The 23,928-nt window shown below is 35.3% G+C and overlaps 2 protein-coding genes across 2 annotated transcripts; both read left to right on the forward strand.

Moving 5' to 3' along the window:
• The first annotated feature begins 3,562 nt into the window (after positions 1-3,562).
• LOC135847818 (uncharacterized) lies at positions 3,563-4,977 on the forward strand. The gene is made up of 2 exons (XM_065367537.1): positions 3,563-3,648; positions 3,848-4,977. Exons 1-2 carry the CDS (start codon positions 3,604-3,606, stop codon positions 4,760-4,762), a joined length of 960 nt encoding a protein of 319 aa, XP_065223609.1. The 5' UTR covers positions 3,563-3,603; the 3' UTR covers positions 4,763-4,977.
• Positions 4,978-16,691: 11,714 nt separating this feature from the next.
• Positions 16,692-18,761, forward strand: LOC135847498 (uncharacterized). Its single transcript, XM_065367049.1, has 2 exons — positions 16,692-16,876; positions 17,481-18,761. The coding sequence occupies exons 1-2, from the start codon at positions 16,826-16,828 to the stop codon at positions 18,375-18,377; spliced, it is 948 nt and encodes a 315-aa protein (XP_065223121.1). The 5' UTR covers positions 16,692-16,825; the 3' UTR covers positions 18,378-18,761.
• The last annotated feature ends 5,167 nt before the right edge of the window (positions 18,762-23,928 follow it).

Consider the following 23,928-nt stretch of genomic DNA (forward strand, 5'->3'; position numbering starts at 1 on the left):
TATGAGTAGGCTTTCTGTAGATATCATATTCCAATTTGTTGTCTTTTCTGGTGATTAGGATGTCCAAGAATGGCAGTTGTTTGTTGTTTTCATACTCATAGGTGAACTTGATGGCGGCATATTGTTTGTTCATGGTCTCAAGGAAACCATTTTATGTTGAAGTTTTCACGTACAATGCTGAAGATGTCATCAACATATCTGAACCAAATCTTGGGAAAGTCTTTTTCTATTTCCTTCAGTTTGGTTTCCAAGTGACCCATGAAAATGTCTACCATGAATGGTGATAAAGGGATTTTTTTATTATGAAGATTTGGCGGATTCGGGAATTTTTTTGAATGGAAAATCAAGGTAAATACTCAAAGTGTATTTGGAATACGATCGAGCAAAGAAAGTGTCTTAAGTACCTCAAAATTTCTAAAAAATGAAAATTTTTGTATGTTTGAAATTCCACGAATGAAACATGAGCCCCAAAAAATAATTTTGACCCCGTGGAACCAATTGGGGGAAGATGGGGCCATGTGCCTGAAATATTTTTTCAGTCACGAAAATTTTCCGAATTTCGACGATTTAATTTGACCGAAAAATCAAAGTACATACTCGTACATAGGTACTCAGATTGTATGTATTATTGGATTACAAAAAACCGAAGGTGGGCTTGAGTATAGATATAAATATTAAAACAGGATCGGAAGCTCGTGTCTTTGGAATTCGACGAATACTCGCTTCTGATTGGCTAATTGCGTTTATAAATGCCAGAGTTGAATTTTACTTATGGTTATTAGAGTACTTTTTGAAAACTTGAGTAGAATTCTCAAAATATGGTAGTCTCCATAACGGATTGAAACTGCTTGAAATCGACTCGGATCGTTGAACAGGGGTGGCAACTTGAATTTTTTTCGTGTGTAGCACAAAAATTTCGGCACAGAATTACTGTGATACATATAACACCCCCCCCCCCCAACTTAAGTCGGTAAAAAGTCGATAATTTGAAGGGAAAAGACGAAATTTATTTGGTTATTGGGTAATATGAATAGGTACGTCTTATTTTCTAAATTAAAAAGTTGGACTTCTTGTTCCATTATTTGAATTCAGGGCTTGGCTTGTCTCAATTTTTTTCAAAAGAAAAGTAACTTTTGTAACCAAAAAAGATCGAAAAAGTTACCAAATAGCAACCAAAAAAATGACAAAAAGCGAGTAAAATATTTTAGTGCAAAAAAACCACCAAAAAAACCAGAGCTTTTCCTCTTTAATTAAAATCTAAAAGTCGAACTCAAAAGAAACTTGTACAATTTTAGCAATGAGCATGGTTTTTTTGGCAAGTGTGCAAAAAATGATACTTTTTTCTCAAATTTTGTCAAAAAAAACTTGATTTTACAACTTTATGATTTAAAAAATCAAGATGCTTTGGCAATTGGGGCAAAAAAGTGAAAATTTTGCAATTTCTGGCGAAAAAAACGAAACGTTCTGATAATTTCTCAGCAAAAGAAAGGGCCTTTTTATAAATCTGAGGTAAAAAGGTGACACATAAGTGAAACTTTTTGGAATTTTTTGCAAAAAAACACAACCTTGTCACTTTTTAGCAATTCTTGTTAAAAAAATGATACTTCTCTGGCAATTTAGGCGAAAAGCGAGCTTTTTTGCTACTTTTGGCGGGAAATACGATTTCGTCAAGAGTTTTAGCAAAAAGCAAGGGACTTCTTCGCAATTTTTGGCTATTTTGCGAAAAAGCGAAAATTTTTTACCGTAAATTTGGAAAATGCAAGACTTGGACAACTTTCGCTAAAAGCAAGACTATTTGGGAATTATTGGCAAAAATTGATGGGTAGGTACCTATTTTTGAAAATTTTTGCCTAAAAAGCGAGACTAAGCACCTAGAAAAATTTTGCTAAACAGTGAGAATTTGTGTCAATAAGAAAGACATCGACAATTTTTTTTAAATATCGGACTTCTTCGTAATTGGTGAAAATAGTAATATTTTATTGCAAAGCCAAAAAAAATTCTCGAGACCACCCCCTCGCAATCTTCATGTTTTCTTTGAAAAGAGCTATTCAAACTCGAGAGATTTTTAAGTTGGGTTCAATTTTTGTCGAAAGAGGTCAACTATTCTGCAATTTTTTTGGTAAAAAGAGCGAAACTCTGGCGTACCTAATTTTTGGCAAAAAAGTTCAACGGGAGGGGGTGTGATTTTTTAGTAATTTTGCGAAACGTGCAAGATGTGTTGTTAATTTTTTGCAAAAATCAAAACTTTTACAAATTTTTAGTACCTGATATGCAACTTTTTTAAAATCAATTTTTGACATCTTCTATCAAAAAAACGAAATGTTTGAGATTTTTTGGGGCGAGGGGGGGGCGAATGGGACTTTTTTCAATTTTCGAGGGGGGACCACAAATTCATATAAATCTTTAGGAAGAAACAAGTTTTTTTTGGGCAATTTTGAAAAAGGTAGGGTTGGTTATTTGTATATTTCAGCATTTTTGGCATAAATAACGTTTTTTTTTATTTTCTTCCCAAAGTAGGACCGAGATTTTGAAAAATCCGGGAAATTTTGAAGAGAAAAAAAGTAACTTTAGAGGGATGTTGAACCGTTGAACTAATACGTAATACTTGACGTTTAAATATATTCTTGAAAAGGAAAACTAGTTGTGCGAAAATGATTTTTTTTCAATTGAGAACTTTTTTTAGAATGTCCAAAATTATTTCATTGACGAATTATTGCCCTCTTACTTTTTGTGCCATGTGTAGCATGCTACACACGAAATCGGTTCGTGTGTAGCCGAAGCTACACAGGCTACAGGATACTTGCCACCAATGTCGTTGAATAAAAAGTACCTAACTGGTATAAAGTAAATTTTAACTTTCCAACTTTTATGGATGAAATTTTGTAGAAATTTCCATTTTCAAAAATTTTCTGGAGGCTCCATGAGTTAATCGAAATATTCTGAAACCATTGCCAATCAATTAGTAGAGAAGAGGAAATGAAACCCATATCAAATTTCAGTCTTCTAGATTAACGTGGTGGAATTTTGATTTTGTTGCCCTATTTTTTGGCCTCAAATTTGATTTTTAATGATACACCAAAAAAAAAAAAAAAAATGTGGGTAATTTAGCATCATATTTTTAGCTAGTAATGTATTTTTGCATGTTATGTCCCCAATTCGAAAATTTCCCTATCATTTGAGATAACTCCCTTAACGTTCGATAGCGAGAGAGAGACACTAGCCAAATTCAAAAACTCGTCAGCTTCAAACACGGATGATTATCATACTTGTATCTGATCAAATATCGGAGAGTAATTTTGTCATCATGAAAAAGCCTCTGTTGAACAGCTCATGACGCGAAAAATTGGTAGTCATATGATCGTAAATTTTCAAAAACCTAATGCTTATTCAATTTTATCCATCTTCAAAAAAATATGCACAAAGAACCGGGTGATTAAAAAATACCGAAAATTTTCCACATGTCACTATTTTGCATTAGTAAAAGTACCGAATAATATTGATGGTAATAGTAATTTCACATTAACATCAAGTGAGTACATATAAAGTGCTTCCTACATTATTGACACATTTTTTGTTCAGTAAAAAAGTGAAACAGCAACAAGCATGAATTTCAGTGCGTTATTCAAGGCATTCACATTTTTCACTCAAGTAAAGACTACCTACCACACTAAGCATCTAAAATTACGTAACTAGGTGATGAAAAAAAAGAAAGTAAAACTCCCTTTTTGGCATTAGTTGCCGAAATGATTTTTTATTTCAACATTAACTCAGAATTGGTGCTTTAACGCAAAAGAAAATTCTGCACGAACACTCTCAATATTAAAAATTTGTTTATACCTATTTTCAGCTCATGGTGATTATTTTCGTGACTGTGGAATCGATATCTGTGGATTTTGAACCAAGCGGGAAGAAATCGTCTGCAACTACAGATAATCTCGATCTTCGCCACAACGGCGACAATGGCGAAACCATTAATAACAATAAATCTGGTCCCGTTCATCACACCATATTGGCTGCTTCAGTTTCAGACGAGTCAAAAAATAATGCACAAAAAAACATTTCAGCTTTATCCATGAAACGAGAAATCACATCATATCTTCTGTCAATACGATCTGGCATCTCTCCTGAAACATATGATTACTTATCAACAGATGTACTATCGGAAGTCGATCTCTTTCGATATTCGATGCGTAAAACAAAGAACTCATCTTTAACGTATATCATGAAAGTTATCTTGGAAGTGAACAATCTTTTGAATTCAAATACACTTCCTGAGAGCTACATTCCCTATGTTCGAGCTCTGAGATCAATTCTCAGGATTCAGATTAAACTGGCAGGCTCCAAAGAAGACATTTTAAAAATTCAGAAGACATGTCTGGCAAACCTAAAAGACTGTTCATCCATACCATCTGATATATTATCACCACCAGAACTATCTGGTACCGGATTATTTTCTTATGACATCGTCTCTGATCCTAATCCGCCTCTCCGTCTTTTCAATAAATTAGTCCGTATTCCAAAAATAAGCATTCTAAATTTGAGAACGCGTTTGGAAAATTTTAATCAAAGAGTAGAAAAGTCATACAAATTCGCTCGTCAGGTATGGTGGCCATACACTTGGTATGGTCGTAGTTTGAGAACATGTGTTGATGAAGAATCCGTTTTTGACGAATTAAGACGTGACATGAACTACCTTCAACTTGTATCAACAGCTGCAAAAAATTCGATTCATGATGACCGAATTGAAAATGAAACAAATTGACTAGCCTTTTCTATTTGCATTATAGATATCATTTCATATGGTCGCTATACCAATGATTCATTTATATTACTTTGTTACTACAATGAGTGAAAATTTGAACTCATAAATAGAGGAAGCAAGGCAAATCCAAATGTTAGGTAACTCATCTGATACAATCATAAACACCCATATTCCCAGTATTGGGGCCATATACACACTTTTGCATGTATAGCTACCTAAATAAATGTTATTACCAAATTCTCTTAGCTACTCTTTACCTCGTGATCTTCTACATTACACCTCCTAGAATCATCTTTCAAAAGACCGATTAGGTACCTACTATTCATGAACAAAATAGAAAATGAAAATTCCATTTTCAAAAGGTCGTTTTTTGAAAGAAAAACTTATTGATAATTGCGGTCAATTTTTGCCAAACGAAAACAGGAATGGAATTATGAATGAAGATGGCTCATCATATAGTTGATATGAAAACTGAAAATCAGAATGAATCGGCTATTTGAAGTTCGATTCACTTCGATTGATCGGACTTCGCAGGGCCTATTCTAACGTACAGTTCCATTAATATTGTGTACCTAGCTCCAAAAAATTGATGTGCAGTTGAAAAAAAAAATTATTCAGAATCCAAATTTAAAAAAAAGTTTACTAGATAATAAAATAATAAACAACAACAGTTATCAATCAAATGCAAAAAAAAAAAAACGTGCTATTGCAGAATCTTTGAGGGTTCCAAAAATTTTTCAGGGGGACCCCCATTTTTTTTAGAAAAAACCTAATGATTGCCATGAGTACTATTTCTGTGCAGAAAAAAACTTTTTCGGATTTTTTGAAGATTTCTCCAGCACGACTTTTTTTTCAAAAGGAGAGGGGGTATCCCCCTTGAGGATATAGAGCATCGTTGAGGCAAGTTAGAGCACTCGGTCTGGACGTTGGAGCATCCCTGCTTTCCCCATTAAAAAAAAAAAAAAAACTCTTTGGTGAACAGAAATCATGCTGAAGAACAGGGCTTCGACAGTACTGTTTCAACAACTCAGAACCGACGTTAGAGCAACCCCCCCCCCCCCCCCCATTAAGAAAAATGTTTAGTAAAGCTGGCAAAATGGCAGTCTTACCCACACGGTCAAAATCTGTGAAAATTATGTTAGAGACTCGTCCGTCCCTGTCCTCGCAGCCCATTTTAAAAAAAAAAAACATTTAGGTACGACTGTTTAAACGGCAGCCCTACCTAAGCTGAAAAATCAGCGAAAATCATGCAGAAGTTTGTAGCATTGTTAGAGCAGGTTAGAGCAGGGTCATTCCATGTCAACTCAACCAACGTTTTTGGGTCATGTCCTTCGATTTTGCTCAAATTTTTTTTACAATATCTACCCACCCAGTAAGTAAAAAAGCCGCAATCAGTTTGGTCCCAGCCCCCTCAAGGGGCGGGTGGGGGGCATCCATCATTTTCACATTGTCTCGAGGTACTCAACTTCAGCAGCCCATTCCTCCAAAACTATGATACTTTGATCAAAACTGACTTCACAGTTCGAAAGGGCATTGAATTTTAAACGTTTTAAGTATTTTAAAATTTTCAAAAGTTGGAAGTTGAACTTCCAATTTGAAAGTTCAAATTTCAAAATGGCGCTGTAAGTGGTAGCTACCATTTAAAGTTTTGAAAAAATTTCCATAGATGTACATTTTGATACTTTTTTGAAATATTTAGGTTTCGAGATGGAACTCTTGACGGAGGGGGAGCACCCCTACCCCCAATTTGGGGTGAAACATTCAAAAGAAAATCTGGGGCATGTGATGTATCAAATTGTATGTTTTCGGTGACGCAGAACACGAATATGACGTTAGATTTTTGATAGGACTCCATCCGCGGCCCCCAGCACCTCCCCAAAGGGGGTAAAAGTTCAAAAAAGTGTTTTGTTCGTGTGACACATGGAATAGTATGTTTTTGGTGACGCTGAACACGAATATGACGTCAGATTTGTGATGGGATCAGTCCACGGCCCCCAGCACCTCTCCAAAGGGGGTGACCCCGCCAAAAATGGTTACATTCGTGTGACACATGCAATAGTATGTTTTCGATATCGCTGAACACAAATATTGCCTTAGTTTTTCGAATAGACTTCACCCATGGCCCCCAGAACCTCCCCCCATAGGTAAAAGTCAAAAAAAATTGTTTGGGCCATGGATGGGGTCCAATCACAAATCTGACGTCATATTCGTGTTCAGCGTCACCAAAAACATATTATTTCATGTGTCGCATGAACAAAACACTTTTTTGAATTTTTACTCCCTTTGAGGAGGTGCTGGGAGCCGTGGATGGAATCCAATCGGAAATCTGACGTCATATTCGTATTCAGCGTCGCCGAAAACATACAATTCGATATATCACATGCCCCAGATTTTTTTTTGAATGTTTCACCCAAAATTGGGGGTGGGGGTGCTCCCCCTCCGTCAAGAGTTCCATCTCGAATCCTAAATATTTCGAAAAAGTATCAAAATGTACATCTATGGAAATTTTTTCAAAATTATAAATGGTAGCTCCCACTTACAGCGCCATTTTGAATTTTGAACTTTCAAATTGAAAGTTCAACTTTCAATTTTTGAAAATTTCAAAATACTTAAAAAGTTTAAAATTCAATGCCCTTTCGAACTGTGAAATGAGATTTGATAAAAGTATCATAGTTTTGGAGGAATGGGCTGCTGAAGTTGAGTACCTCGAGACAATGTGAAAATGATGGAAGCCACCTCACACGCCCCCTGAGGGGGCTGGGATCAAACTGATTGCGGCTTTTTTACTTACTGGGTGGGTAGATATTGTAAAAAAAATTGAGCGAAATCGTAAGACATGACTTTCAAAATCGCCTTTTTTTGGTTGAGTTGATATGGAATGACCCAGCACCCACTTCTGACGATAGATAGTCCCTTCTCCCATGTCCTGTTCATTCTAAATTCCAAGCAAAGGTCAACTTTTTGTAGAGTTTATTTTGACTTACCTACTTTATTTTATTCAATAGGTATTTAAATACTCGTAATCAAAAGTTTAAAAAAATGAAAATTCGGGCTTCGGTTATTCGAATTTTCAATTTCTTTCACAACGAGGGCATCCCAACGGGCAGAAAGATTTTTGAACTGCGGACAAACCTACATCGAAGAGCACGCAAAAATACACCACCAGCAAGGAAACTTTCAAAACCTTGTCCAAACCAACTTACTCGTACGTTTACAAGTTTTCCATCAATCGCTGTGACTCATTGGAGGATATGAAGGTGATTTTGGCCTCACAGCACCCTAGAAAACCTAGAAGACGGTGTCTCACATGAACAATTACTTTTACTTTAGGCCCTTTTTCCAATTTTCGAACGATCCCTCCGATTCGCCACCTGGGCTCTAATCCTTAAATCCGCCACTGAGTTGAATAAAATAGACATATTTTGGCCAAGTCGGCAACTTGTAATGCAAGGGTTGTATTTCATCATGGAAGTAATCAACCGCTTTCCAGCCGTTGTCGAATGCCCACCCAAGGGGAGATTTGAGGGATTCGAGTCGATAAATTTTTGGCTACCGCCCCCAAAACCCGAGTTTTTGTCACCGTGATAACGATGGCGACATAATTTTCCAATTTCATGACTCTCACACTTTTAAATACTTGGTAAGTATGTAGGTGTAGGTAAAGTATTAATGTACCCTTACTTTTGCAAGCGCCGAGTACTTTGAAATTTACCATTACCCACTTCATGCGTGAAAATTATGCAAACACATTAAACAAGATGATATATAATCATTTAGGTATGTCAAAAAGATCGTTAATGTGCAAATATTGCGCAATAAAACATAGGTAGATGTAGAACAACACCGTCAGAAACAAAATTTCAATATGTATCCATACCCTCATTTTTCCATTTAATGATATTACGAGTAGGTAGATAGGTAGTAAAGAAAACGAACAGCAGAAACAATGATTATGAGATTCAGTGGGTCTTACGATTCAGCAATTTTTTTCGTGGGAGTAAGTATAAGTAGATATACCCTGACCAATTCTTATGATTGTTAATACCTAGGCACAGTAAAATCCAGTTACCTATCTACAAAATTGATTAAATTATAAATTGAAATTTCTTGGGCTTATTTCAGATCTTCGTGGTACTCTTTACGACATCCCACTCGAATAAATTTACATTATCATCCGGTCGACCAAGCATCAATGAATTTTACACAACTACGTATGAAGGCGCCAATTTACAGACAAACCACTTGCAATTCGGCCTCGCAGAGGAAAACGACCGACCTGTCAAAACCCAACAACAGGAGGTAAACCTAAAATGTGATCCATTACCAAAAACTGGCAGGTATGCAGAATTATCAGAAATTCTATCACACGATATATTCACACAAACCGATCCCTTCAATTACATTATGGCCCAAGTCAAGAAAATATCGCATATGTATTATCCACATATCAAATCCGTAGTTGATGATGCTTTGGCAAAAAAACAACTTCCTTCGTGCTACATTCCATACGCCATCTTACTATCGTCGTTCTTGCCATGTTGGATAAATTTGACCAGTGCACATTTATCCATGGTGTCAATTAAAACTCTGCGTTCTGCGAACAAGGATGGTTATAAATCTTTACTACAAGAGGTTTCTTCCTCAGCCGAATTATCCGAACTGTTTTCTCCGGATATTTCTTCCGATCCTAATCTCCCTACCCGTCTTTTTAATAAATTTTTTTACATGCCAGGCGACGCAATTAAAAGTTTGAAGAGTCAGGCACAAAATTTCCTGCACAAGTGGTGGGGGAAGCATGGTAAAAATCTTCCATTTTCCATTTTATACGTTTATTATGTTAACTTTCTGTTTGAACTCATACAAGAGAAATCCAGTCTGGGCAATTTGAAACGTGATATAGCTGAAATTCAACGAAAAAAGACTTCTGATACAGGAATATGATAGTTATTTCATGGTTCGTCGTCAAAGAAGCCGATTATTTTGTAATTTTGAAACGTTATTTCGCATATAATTAAGATATAAAATATTAATCTGCATGTACTGTACACATCAGCACTCATACTTGTATGATGAATAATTTCACTAATGTATCTAAGTAACTAATTCAAAATAAACATTCAATCAATTTCGCCTTTAGCCTTTTCACTACCTATCATTTATCTACCTATTTTTATTGAATTTGGCATTTAATATCTACTTCTATGCCAGATTGCCAGAATCCTCTTTATCATTCATTGGAGCAGGCTCAAAATTCTTTTATGCGCCTCCTTTCCAATGAACTTATAGACATTCCAGCCACCCAAAAAATAAAAGATAATTTTGTATTGAGACGTTTCTATGAACATAGAGTAAGTACATATGTGCCCACGTCTAGAAAAAGGGACCTAAGGGTAAAAACGCAAATTATTTTAAAGGAGAGCGGTTTAAAGTTTACGTTTGTATTTTCACGTAATTTGAGTGTAAAAACGTGAAACTTCGCGTGGTGATGTAGTTTTCGACACTGTTTAGCAATATGTATATTGTTGAAAAACGCGTTATGCCTTACAGCAGCGCTAGCCGTGTGGTTAAGGCACCTGCTCGCGGAGCGGAAGGTAGATACAGAGATGGAGTCCCACCTCGGCCCAAAATTTTTTTTCGGGATTTTTATTTTTACGAGTTGAATTTTTATAGAAAATCTAATTTAATCATTTTTTTTTTGCTTTTGAACAATGAATAATGAATATTTTGTGCAAACTAATAATTATTGAAAATGATTTCAATTGAAAATGAAAAATGAACTGGTCTCATTCGAATTTTCATGACATTTTACATAAGAATCAAAAAAAAAAAATTTCACCCAAGTTACCCTGAAAGAAAAATAAAATTTGATCAAAACCCTAAAATTTCATTTTTTTTTAAAATTCATTTTTCGACTTTACTCACTTAAAACGCGTGTATGTCGCTCTAAAAGCACTCTACAGGTCTGGGACCGGTCCCATTCGAATTTTGATAAAATTTTATATCAGAATCAAAAAAAAAAAACATCTTGCGCAGTAGGCAAGATTACCCGACTTTGCTCTGTTATACAGGAGAATAAACAAATTTACTGAAATTTACGGATTTATCAAAATTTACCAATTTACCAAAATTGACCAATTTACCCAAATTTACCAACGAAATTTACCAATTTACCGAAATTTACCAATTGACCGAAATTTACCAATTTACCAAAATTTACCAATTTACCAAAATTTACCAATTTACCAAAATTGATCAATTTACCAAAATTTATCAATTTACCAAAATTTACCAATTTACCAAAATTTACCAATCTACCAAAATTTATCAATTTACCAAAATTTACGAATTTACCAAAAATTACCCCAGCAATTTACTAACATTTACCTCAGTAATTTACCAGACATTACCCACTAATTTACCAATCTTCCATTTTACCAAGAATTACCCCAGCAATTTACCACCATTCACCTCAGTAATTTGCCAGACATTTCCTCACTAATTTACCAATTTTTTACCGAATTTTAATTACCCCAGTAATTTACTGCCAAAGGTTTTTAACAATTTACCAAACTTTACCAATTTACCAAAAATTACCCAAGCAATTTACCAAAATTTTCGACCAACTTTAATTACGAGTAATTCACCAAAAATAACTAATCATTTTATTTACCTACTAAAAATTACTATTAATTCACCAAAAAAAAAAGTATCAAAATTTACTGGCTATTTACCAAAAACTTAATGTTTTTTGTTAAAACAAAAATTACACTAGAAATTTTTCAAAAATTTTGATTTTTTATGGCAAAAAAATTTTGGACGGATAAAATTAACAAAAAAATCAACAAAAAATTTTCTCCTCTTGACTCGTGCGGGATTCGAACACCCGACCTCCGGCGCACCAATCTGCAACCTACACACCCTTACCACCCCATCTGTTTGTTGGGGGTGAGCCGTTTGCGAGATATAAGGGTTTACACAAATTTCTGCTTATCCATAACGTTGAAACACACTTAAACGTTCATATCTCGTAAACGGCTGAATCGATTTCGACCAAATTAAAAATTTCTCTAGTTCAGTATCAAAGCAATATTTTGCCATCATCAGTTTCGACTTAAAGTTCGGAGCTTTTGAGTTCAGCCCGGCACAAATTTATACATAAATTGATATATAAATATATAAATATGTATCTATATAAACTTATCTCGTTTTGCGCCATACGTCTTATCGTGATCAGCACACTCCGAAACGTCAAGAAAATCCACCCCCACCCAATTCTTGAACCATCATGACAAATACAATACCTTGACTTTCCGTTTCACGGCAAAGTCGGTAAAAAAAAAAATTGCCAAAGATACCCTTAGGTCTCTTTTACTAGATGTGGGCACATATGAGTAGGTATACCTGCTCCGTAAAAGGGTATTCCACGGTAAGATAGGCGAGATGGCCCTGTTCCCAGATTTAGAAAATTATGATGGATTATTGTTGGGTACCTCCAATGAAAATTTTTGAGTGGAATTTCCGCCCCCCAACCCACCTCCCTCGGTCTGTATAGCCAAAAAACGCGTTTTTTACGAGAAAAATTCTGTATCCATGAGTTGTGGGGAGAAAATTTTGGTACCGTGTGGAATGTGTAGGGGAAGCATGGGTCTTTTAACACGATTTTTTTCAAATTTTTTTACCATAGTGGTGGGGGTGAAATTGACAAAAGAAAACTTTGAACCGCCACAGCTCCGGAGTATATGGGTAATCCAAAAAACTGTTTCCGCCAAAATGTGTCTTTTTACTAGTACTTTCTTACTACCAATCCATAAAATCGAAATTCTGTCTGCAAAAGGGTCATACAAAAAACCCTGGAAAACACGCGTTTTTTTTGCAAAATTATGCTAAATATGCAAAAAATGTATAGAACAAAAAATGTTAAGTGTCAAATTTTACCCAAGAGAACGTGGTCAAAAGGTTGTCAAAACGCTCATCTACTGAGCTAAGCGCGCGCACACACCGCATCTTTGCTGCAGAGTCATGACGAGATGCGAGGTACATCTACATGAGTACATATCTATTATGGTACCTACCTGCACTTTCTGATAATGCGAAAAATCACCACTGCAAAGTTGCCAAAAATTCCTAATTTTGCCAAAATTATCAAAAAAGTCTCGTTTTTGTCAAAATTATAAAAAAAAAACCTCACTATTGTCGAAATTGTCAATAAACACAGTGTTTTTGGCCATAATTGTCAAAAAATAATCTTATCACGTTATCAAGAAATACTACATTTTTTGTAAAAATAAACAAGAAAGCATAACCCTTATTTCTATCATTCCTCGAGTACCCAAGCAGCAGAATTGGCAGATTATCGAAAGTAGAAATTGATGAAAAATTGAATTTGATCAACTGTAGAGAAAGTTCCCCCCTAAATCGAATATTTCTCGATCAATGAATCGACATAATATCGACAATACAGGGTGATTCGGATAAGACCTGAAAAATTAAAACCACGTATTCTACTCATAAATAGGAGTAAAAAATGTTGTATACACCATGGACCAAAACCTCTTCATTTCGGAGTTATTGACCTTTAAAGGGCACCAGCTGTTTTCTTAAAATTGGCCGTTTCGGCGTCTCTATTGAAAATTGTTGGAGGGTAGGTGATGGAAAATGGGAAGTGAGATCTCAAAAATGTAGAGTATCATACTTTTCTGTTTTGGTCCATAACTTGATGTTTTGAAGTCAGAAATGTGTTTTTCTTAGATGAAAAACAATCAAAACTTGAAGTTAAATTGAATTATTTTGAATTTTATTAACTAATGCTGTAGTACTTCTCATTCGACACTCATTAAACTTTAATTTCTCTTTTTTGGTCCATTGGATGCTGAATAATCAAATTTTTCAATTTTGACAAACTCTCCAATTTTTTAGAAATTAATGTTTTTGAAGGTTTCCTGTACTCAATTTTCAATTTTAAATACTTTCATTTAAAAAAAAAAATGTTATTCCTCAATAAAACATGATTTATCTCAACCAATATGCTCACTTTGGCAACATCGCAAAATTTGTCATGGTAAATTACGATTTGGTTTCCTAAAAACTATAGAAATTGCTGGTTGGTAAATGATTGCACTTCAAATCAAAGTAGGAAATTGTAACTAAGGAACACGTCTTTTTGATAACACTCTGATTTGAGCTATGTAACAATTCGTAACACATAAGGGAAATGTAAATGCGGTGTTGCCGTATTTTACACAACTTTAATTGCAAATATCTCATTAAGGGTTGGTTTTTCAAAATTTTTGCAAAGGAAATTTTTTCTCAATTTGGCGAGTAGAATATGAGGTTTTAATTTTTCAGGTCTTATACGAATCACCCTGTATATCGTTAAAGATATTGTATCAATAAAATGTCAAGATATTGAGAAATACTTGATTTAGGGAGGAACTTTCTCTACATGTTGATCAAATTCGATTTTTTGCCGATTTTCACTTTCAATAATTTGCTGATAAAGAATCAATTTTCTACCATGCAATATTTTAAAGTATCTAATTTAATTATAATTTTTAATTTGTGTAAATCAAAATTTTTATCAAAAGATGATCTCTGCTTGAGCTGAGAACAGCATCCACACAGAGGCTACTTATGAGAGGTACAGATATGTAGAGAAAGGTGTAATACAGTAAAACCTCGATAAGTGCAACCTCAATAACTGCAAATTCGCGTTAAGTGCATCAAAAATGTAATCCCCGGTCCCTTCAGTCACTTTACCATGTAAATTCACCTTCATAAGTGCAAATGGTAACCTCGATAAGTGCAACAATTTTTCGGCAGTAGAAAGCACTTTCACCTCTATAAGTGCAAGTTGCTGTACGTTTCACCTCTGCAAAATTACCACTACAATAAAAATTGTAGGCGAATTTAACCTCTATAAGTGCAAGTTGCTCTACGTTTTGCCTCTAGAAGTGCAAAATTACCTAGACAATAGAAATTGTAAGTGAATCTAACCTCTATAAGTGCAAAATTACGTAGGCAATGGAAATTGCAGGAGAATTAAACCTTTGTGAATTGTTCACCTCGATAAGAGCAAATTGTGGAAAAATAACCTTGCTAAGTGCAAACCTTTCTAAGTGAAAAACTCGATAAGTGCAATAATTTTTCCTGTCCCTTGAGTTTGCACTTATCGAGGTTTTACTGTACTTTATCTAAGAGTACTAAACTTATTCATTTTCATGATGATAATAATATGTCGATGTTGTAAGACCAACTGAAGGCTTTCATTGATTTTATACCTATCATTGGTATGAACTTATCTTGTCTACATGTCGCAGATAGGTATTCATCAATTAACTATGACGAAATTGCAGTTAAGTAACTCTGAGTCTTTTGACTCAAGGTATGTGCCATTTCATCACTTACCCACACTGTTCTTATCTTCTGCCTCTCCTGTGCTCTACCAATACTAAGAATGGCGACAGACTTAGGTTGTGTTGTTCAATATAAACTGATGGCCGGCAGGATCAGAGTATAACATAATTGTACCGCAATTGATTAAATTTGTCAAAAAGGCTATTTTATCACAAATTATCCACAGAATTGTGGGCAAAGACGAGGAAAGAGGGGAAGAGGTTAGAACCTTCTGCCTACTTATACATTTGAGAAAATACACTTTTTGGTGACATTAGTACTGATGAGCTCGAGATATCAATGCTAAGTAAAGTTAAGATCTCGCAGCGAGCACCACAATGGTACCTAGCTCACTGCTTTAAGGAGAGTGGAATAGTTCCCACGTTCTCATACTTCCAGTATACACAAATCATTCATGTTTACGATGTACATAACTTACGTACATCTTAAAAGAGGGATTACATTAAGAATCGCTAAGATGATTAAGGCATATATCACTCTCTCACACTCAATGTAGAAAATGCTTATTGAATAATAAAGAAATAATGAAAAATCCTAATTTAAAATTTTTTCGAGAAGAGCTTTTCTAATTTTTTGTGAAGTATAAACCTTCTGATGAATTACTTCAAGATTTTGTATTTTTTTTTGAGATTTTCAATTTTTTATAGTTTTGTTATTTCAAACCGCGGGCCCAGTGACCTGTCGCCATCTGATCAAAATTTTCTGGCCCGGTGCACTTGCATCTCCTGCACCCTCCTCTTGCCGGGCCTGGGTGTAATGTGTTTCAGAAAAAATGAAAATGCTGAGAAATTATTCATCAGATGAAAATCTGATTTGATAAAAATGATGTGATCAGAGCTAATATGACAAAAACTCTGCGGTGACCACAGCTATGGTCATCCGCATCTCGCGTCGCCGCTGTTGACGCACTTGCACTCCTTCTCATCATCCTGGTTCTCGTATGCGGCGACCATATGTTGATGCCGCCGCTGCCTACGTTGCTGCTCGCTTCTCCTGCGAACCAGTCCCCTTATCCTGCCTTTTTCTCGTCACGCGCCTTGCCCCGCCACCTTCCGTTGCCATCCTCATGCTCCTTCTCTCGTTGCTCTCTGGTCCTGGTACGCGAATATTCGCAACACATTGATTTAGCATTAAGTTAGTCTATATATTTTCGTCAAAGTGTATACATGAACGAATAAAGGCTCTTAACGTTAGCCTCGGTCTTTTTATTTACCTCGCGCTCTCGACGACATATTCGAATGTCTGTGACGCGTTCCGGCGCATCTACGACTGTGGACGATAATAACCCCGCAACTCTCACATGATCAGATATAATCAAATCTGGTCAGATACCTATACATTAAATAGGCAGGGAATATTCGGATCTGAGCTGATCTAACCAAACCCACTCATTTACCACAATGCCATTTCCCCGGTTTTTATGATTTTATTTTCCTTCATACCATACGTAACTAAAAAATGAGTGCAGTGTATATTCCACGCGCAGATGGAAATCTTCTTTGAAGTCCACTGATATTCCCTCCATCCCCACATAAAACCAGATAATAAAAATGAATTATGTACTCACATCGACAATTTTCAAGTTGAAAATGCATCGAAGTGTGAACACTGTGTAATAAAAATTGTTCAGAAAGACAAACAGCAACACCTATGATCATGGTATTCAAATTATCACACGAAGCTGTGACTCTTTTAGCGGGGGTAAGTACCCAATACCCATACAGCCATCATATTCGATTGCAAATTACATGGGTGGTCATTGCATTTTATTTGAGAAAATTTGTCAGGGAAGGAGGGCTATAGAAGTTGTGCTCAAACTTTGAAAAAGACTAGGTGGACCACAAAATCTGAATTTTTCCACTCATCGTATTCTTTCAACGTTTTCTTCCTTTACAATGCAACCTGCACAGTGCGAAAACTTAGCTCACTGATGGTTTTAAATGAATGGTAATCTGTTGCCAGTAGTATTTTTCGAGAGAAATTATCAACAGACCTATCTCATAGTGTAAATTCAAAATGATCAATAATAAGATCCAGCTTGATTTTATACCCTTCTTAGGAGAGTTCTCGACCATTTTCTCAAATTGGTTTTCCCGGATGGAAATTTCCCGAACGGATTATTTCTCAAATTATTTTTCCCGGATGCTTTTTTCGCGAAAATGAAATTTTTTAAAAGTAAATAAGTATAGGCTAGAGGCTACTAAGTACGTACCTATTCATAAGAAAACTGATACAAAAGGCCTTACACAGCTAACAAAAATAAATCCGAATCAGACAACCTATAGCGAATTTCCTCATATTTCAGATCACGGTGATACTTTTCACAAGTTCAGATTCGAGTACATTTTCCGAAGAGTCGAGTGGACCGTTAAATGATATTTACATTTATCCGAATGAAGCTGGCGTAGATTCAAATGATTTTCAAGAAAGTATTGCAATTGGAAACGCACCAATATCTCGTTCTGCTACTGAAAACATCAGCATTAAATCTTCTTCAGATGATTCGACACTTCCAAATATCAATCCACTCGAAGTGCAACAAAATGAAGCCAATGTGAGATGCGATCCTTTGCAAACTTCTGCCAACATGAAATTATTACCAGATATTTTATCAGTCGATATATTTTCGGAACCCGATTTACTCCAACATCTCTACACCAAAATAATGAGAATAGGCTTAACAAGAAACAATATTCAATACATTAAAGAAGAAGTGAATTATGCTTTGGAAAGAAAATTACTCTCTTCGTGCTACATTCCGTATGCTAATTTACTATCATCATTTTCACTATGTTGGTACCATCTCTTGAATGCAAACGTATTTCTAAAAGTTATTCAAACCCGACGCTCACAGAATGTGGAGGGTTTCAAAGCTTTACCGCAAGAAATTTCTTCATCGGCTGAAATGAGAGATCTGCTTTCTTCCGATATTATATCCGACCCAGAGTCTCCCTTGCGTTTCTTCAATAAACTATTATCCATGTCTAATGACCAGATTACAAATTTAAAGATGCAATTGAAAAATTTAGTAGGAGAATGGTGGGGGTTAGATGCGAGAGATCTGCCATTTTCTTATTGGTACATTTGGTTTATTCGCGATGTATTTACATTATTGAGTGACGAATCTGCTTTTGATAGTCTAAAACGCAACGTAGCTGAAATGAACATAATGGGGTCTGATAAGGGCCCAATTACGGTTTAACACATTATTCACCAATAAGCTGTTTATGAGAGGAATTTAGAAATAGAAATCATTCTGAATTCCTAAGTAGATTATAAGGTGGATCGCCTGAAAAACAGTAGCGGATTTTGACCAAATTCAGTGGAGACCTTCATTTTGAGTTGAAAGTTACTCAGAAAAAATTTTAGCTCTGGAAGGAAGAAATAAACCCTCAAAGAGAGGAAGTAACTTTCCACACAAAATGAAGATTTCTGCTGAATATGGTCGAAATCCGCCGATTTTTTTTTTCGTGATCCACCATAAAGTAAATACTGGATGTTTTTGTCAAGTACATATATGCAAAATGTTCTAAGTTACTCGTACAATGTATCTAATATTTTTTCAATAAAAGATTTTAAAATTGGACATTGAATCAATTTCGTTGCGCGTTCATTCATAAAAATAGATATTCACAAACGGTGTGTGACTAAAATTTCATTACATGTGCAACTTCATTTTTCTGAAAAGTGATCAGTTTAAAAATTTTTTCCATTTGGTACAAACGAATAAAAAATACACTTCTTGTGACTATTTCTATCTGAAAAACATTCAAAACAATCAAAACTGTTTTTTAACACTTTATATGTACAAAATTTACTCAAAAAAGGCGGAGTTTTTTGAGATGTACCCTTATAACTCCAAACAACTTGCAATGTTGTTGGGATTTTGAGTTAGGCCACTTGCAGTTTTACAAGATCTAGATAATGCACCCAACTGAAAGTGTTATTTTTGGTTGAGAGAGGTCGTACAAACCCCAAAAATGTCAAAATCAATTATTTTAGATGTGTGGCGGTTTGATTATTTAGATATTACTGGCTGGTAAACATTTCATGTGTTAAGTTACACAAATGTATTTACGTTTATCAGTTTATGATGTTACTTTGAATAATAAACATTACAACTCTCTTGTATCTCCTACAGATGTAACCTTATTGCTCCCAACGTGCGATATCAAAAAATTTACATAAGACATCATTAAAACACATTAAAATGTAAGAGGGTAAAATGACTTAAGAGCATGATAGGGTGAGTACCTATAATGTTGTGTTGTTTCCTGGAAATATCCCTTAGAGTATTTCTAATAAATACTCACCAGAATATCACATGCTCGGCTAGGGCGTGAGTAGGAAAGGTTGCTTTTACACTCTTAACAGATGTTCACACGCACCATAAATAATAACAAGATAAACAAGTAGAAATATATAATGAGTGCGACATTAACAACACGTTGCATGAGCTATACTATTACATCTATGAATGTACAAGTACAGGTTAATATGACACTTTATTAAAACTAATTATACACTCGAGAGGTGTAAGGTGGCAAAAGGTATCCTTCAGCGAGGATTCCCGATAGTATTCTATGATACATTCTTACCTTGATGGCGATGAGTAGATCACTAATCCTTCTCACCTACTTGCCTCGAACCTAATCTCAGCACATCGATCCTTAATAATATCATAACACTAACTAGAAATAACTGAAGAATTAATATAAACACTTAACACTCGAGAGTAATACTTATACTTAAATGACCGCATTAACCGATTAACTGTGAATAACATACCTGCGTGCATTCGGATACGCTACTGGTGTTCTGTACTCTTGTCGCTTGGCTCGTACGGCTAGCTGACGAGTAAAGCTCTTTAATACAAGTATGGAAATAGATTATACTCTTAAGAAAGTCATAGGATTTTACGTAAGTTTTACGTACTGTGCAATGCGCGAGCACGCCTCAAATCAGCTGTTCACGTACAACGTTGCACCCATTGGTTGCTCCACCGCGGGACGACACCAACCTGCCATGCGCAGTACGTAACACATACGTAAAATGCTATGACTTTCTTAAGAGCATAATCTTTTTCCATACTTGTATTAAAGAGCTTTACTGACGAGAATACAACGCAGTGTTGCCTTAGTGCAACGCAGTGTTACCAGGTGGGCGCACCCTAAACATATCACGTACGTCATAGTAGTATATCACAAAAAGATTATGAAAACAAATTGGTGAGGACAGAAAATTGATGAAAAATCTAAGAATTTGAACAAAATCTTGCAAAAATTGTAAAGCAATAAAAATGACAAACAATTGACCAAACATCATCATAGCTCAGCAAAACATATGAGATCAAATTGGATTAAGTTGGACCAATTGGATCGACGAAATGTCCTGATCTGAACAAATCTAACCAAATCAGTTTTAAACAAATCTTATGATTAGAGCTAGGATTTTTATGATTTGTCATATTTTCATTCATCGCAAAAGATCGTGCATATCCTATGGATATTTGTGAATCATACAATTCTGAGTAAAATGAGCCCAACTTGTTGGTGCATATTTTGCATATTTTTGGTATAAATGCATATAAATGCATATTTTAGACATTTTTAGCGCGTATTCGTCATATTTTGGCCATTTTTTTCCATTTTTCAGTCATATCTTGGAAATTTTGGCCAAAACATCGTTTATTGGTAGTATTTTTCATTAAAAATCGAAAAACTCCGGAAAAAAATTGAAAAAATGATTTTTTAATTTTTTTTACCACGTTGAGGCGATTTGTATGTTGACCTAAAATTGATTATTCAAAGTTGAATTGAAGACTTCAACCTATTTTTTTTTTAATTTCTCAATTTTCTAGCCTTCTCTTCACCTTTAAAATAAAAAATCCTTTCTATAGATACCCATATTGATATTGCATTAAAGTGCATATTTTGATGGATAAGGGCATATTTTGTCATAATTTGATCAAAATAAGTGCATATTTTATGCGCATAAAATGATTTTTTAAGCGCATAAAAATCCGAGCTCTACTTATGATGGCCATTTTCCTGCTCTTAAGCAGGCCAGCCAATGGAATGAAAATTTTGAAAAAAAAAAAAGCAGGACTATTGCATCCCAGTTCATGGATTTTTTTATTGGTGTGTGGTGAAACATTTTTCAAGTGTTTGATGTTTTTGTTCACCTTGAAAAGAAGGAAACATAATAAAATTTAAATTGAAGTTACATATACTTTGAAATTCGCAGTTATTCACCCTTTGAAACTATAGGTAGGTAAGGTATACACATAAAAACAATCATAAAAATGAATTATGTACTTGTGTACCAAATTCGACAATTCTCAGACGGAAAATACATCAAAAAGTAAACTACGTGCGATAAAAACAAAACACATGAGAAAACATCGAAAGTGAAGGTTGAAAATTATTCATTGCCTGCCAACTTTTGGTGAAAGTGTTCAAAAAAACGAGCAGCGGCTGCCACGATTATGGGATTCAAGATATCATTCGAAGTTGTGATGTTTTTCGCAGGGGTAGGTAAGCAGTAATAGCCTATCATAGGTACCTAGATAGTTCATACCATGGATGACTTCATTCACTTCCATCTACTTGAAAAGGTATTTTAGGAAATGAGTCAAACCTGGCGTGTTAACTTTAAACAGATTGGGAGGATACCTAGGTACATACCTGAGTTAAGGTTTCTCACTCTTCTTACGTCAATCTTAAACGCTTCATTTTGCAACAAAATTACTAGAAATTATTCGAAGGTTTCACGCAAAATAAAATCTAAAAATAATTCAAAATACAAACATTAAAAAATCATATTAGGTAAACATTTTGACGAGGAATTAAGAATCACACACGGAACGAGGAAATTGTCTTCATTTAAAGTCTTGGACAAGGCACAGCTTAGCTAAAACAAACATGATCATGTACTAGTAACTTAAGTAATAAATATCCTCGAACCATTTCAGATATTGGCGATACTTTTTACGAAATCAGACTCCAAGAGGTATTCTATATCAAGCCACCCAAATGATAAAATGGAGAAAAGCGACAGTGATCGTCATCTCATTTCCATTCCAAATGAAGTGAACCCAGAATGTGGTCCTTTGCAAAAGTCTCTCACCATGAAGTCTTTACCAGATATTCTATCATTAGACATATTCTCTCAAGCTGATCCATTCCAATACCTCCAAGAAAAAATAGTGAAAATGGATGAATCGAGAACTTCTATTTCAGCTATCAAAGCAGAAGTGGATTATGCATTGAATATGAACCGACTGCCTTCATGCTATATACCATACGCTAACTTATTGTTGTCACTTATGCAATGCTGGAGTCAGCTTTTGAGAGCGAATATATACATACAAATAATTCGAATTCAACACTCAACGAATGTGGAAGGTTTCAATTCTTTACCGTCAGAGATTTCTTCGTCACCAGAATTATCCGAATTATTTTCTTCCGATATAATATTCGATTCCGAATCACCGTTGGTTCTGTTCAATAAATTATTGCACATGCCAGATGATGAAATAGTGAACATGAAAATCCAGTTGCAAAATTTTTTACGAAAATGGAATCCGATACCTGTAAGAAATCTTCCCTTTTCTTCCACATACAGGTGGTATGTTGTCATTGTGTTTGATTTCTTACACGACGAGTTGGCTTTGGACAGTCTTAAACGCAATTTGGCAGAAATTCAACGTATATCGACTTCTAATGAGGGCATAACCGACGTTTGACAGATCAACTGCTAGTAAGCATGCTATCTCAGTGAAAGGAATACCTATGTGAATAGTAGACATAGCCTAAGTTGTAGCCTAAGTTAGAATGTACTACATGTTTTCTTCAATTAAGTACCCATTTCATAATAAATATTGAAGATGACTCCTAAAGTGCAGATCAACGCAGAATCTCAAATACATTCATTTGGGACTGGACCATTTTTCCCGAAACAGGTTGGGTAACAACACAAGCGGAAAACACCGAATTTTATGAAAATTCTCCTTCTTTGAGAGATCACGTCTCCCCTCAACGGACACTTTCCGGAGCTAAAATTTTATCTGAGTAACTTTCAATCTCAATATTATGGTCTCTGCTGAATTTAGTTAAAATCTGTCGACATTATTTTTTTTTGGGGGGGGGGGGGGGAGGGGGTGGGATGGAACTCAGCCTAATGTATTATCAGGTCAGATAATCGCACATCTGATAAGATTCCATCAGAATGGTAGTTTTCTTGATCTGATCACACGTAATCCCCACTTCCTTCACAGGTTGAAATTTTGTGAAAAATTGGAATACATAATTATGGGTCATTTCCATGCCCAATCGGCAAATTTTTGCATAATGGGTCTTCGATTAAAAAAAAAAAATCAGATCTTGTGTAGAGGTCATCAAACGACGACGAATGACGCAAACCGGACATTTTTGCTAGTTTTTTTACGGAGCTATGAGGCTTCAAATTTCTTCAAAATGGCTGAAAATGATTGTAGTATACATTGGGAGGGTAATCTTAAAGCTCTTTAATACAAGTATGGAAATAGATTATACTCTTAAGAAAGTCATAGGATTTTATGTAAGTTTTACGTACTGCGCAGTGCGCGAGCAAGCATCAAATCAGCTGTTCACGTACAACGTTGCACCCCATTGGTTGCTCCACCCACCTCCACCGCGTGACGACACCAACCTGCCATGCGCAGTACGTAATACATACGTAAAATGCTAAGACTTTCTTGAGAGCATAATCTA

The sequence above is a fragment of the Planococcus citri genome, chromosome 5, assembly GCF_950023065.1.
Source record: "Planococcus citri chromosome 5, ihPlaCitr1.1, whole genome shotgun sequence".
NCBI classification, from domain to species: Eukaryota; Metazoa; Arthropoda; class Insecta; order Hemiptera; family Pseudococcidae; genus Planococcus; species Planococcus citri.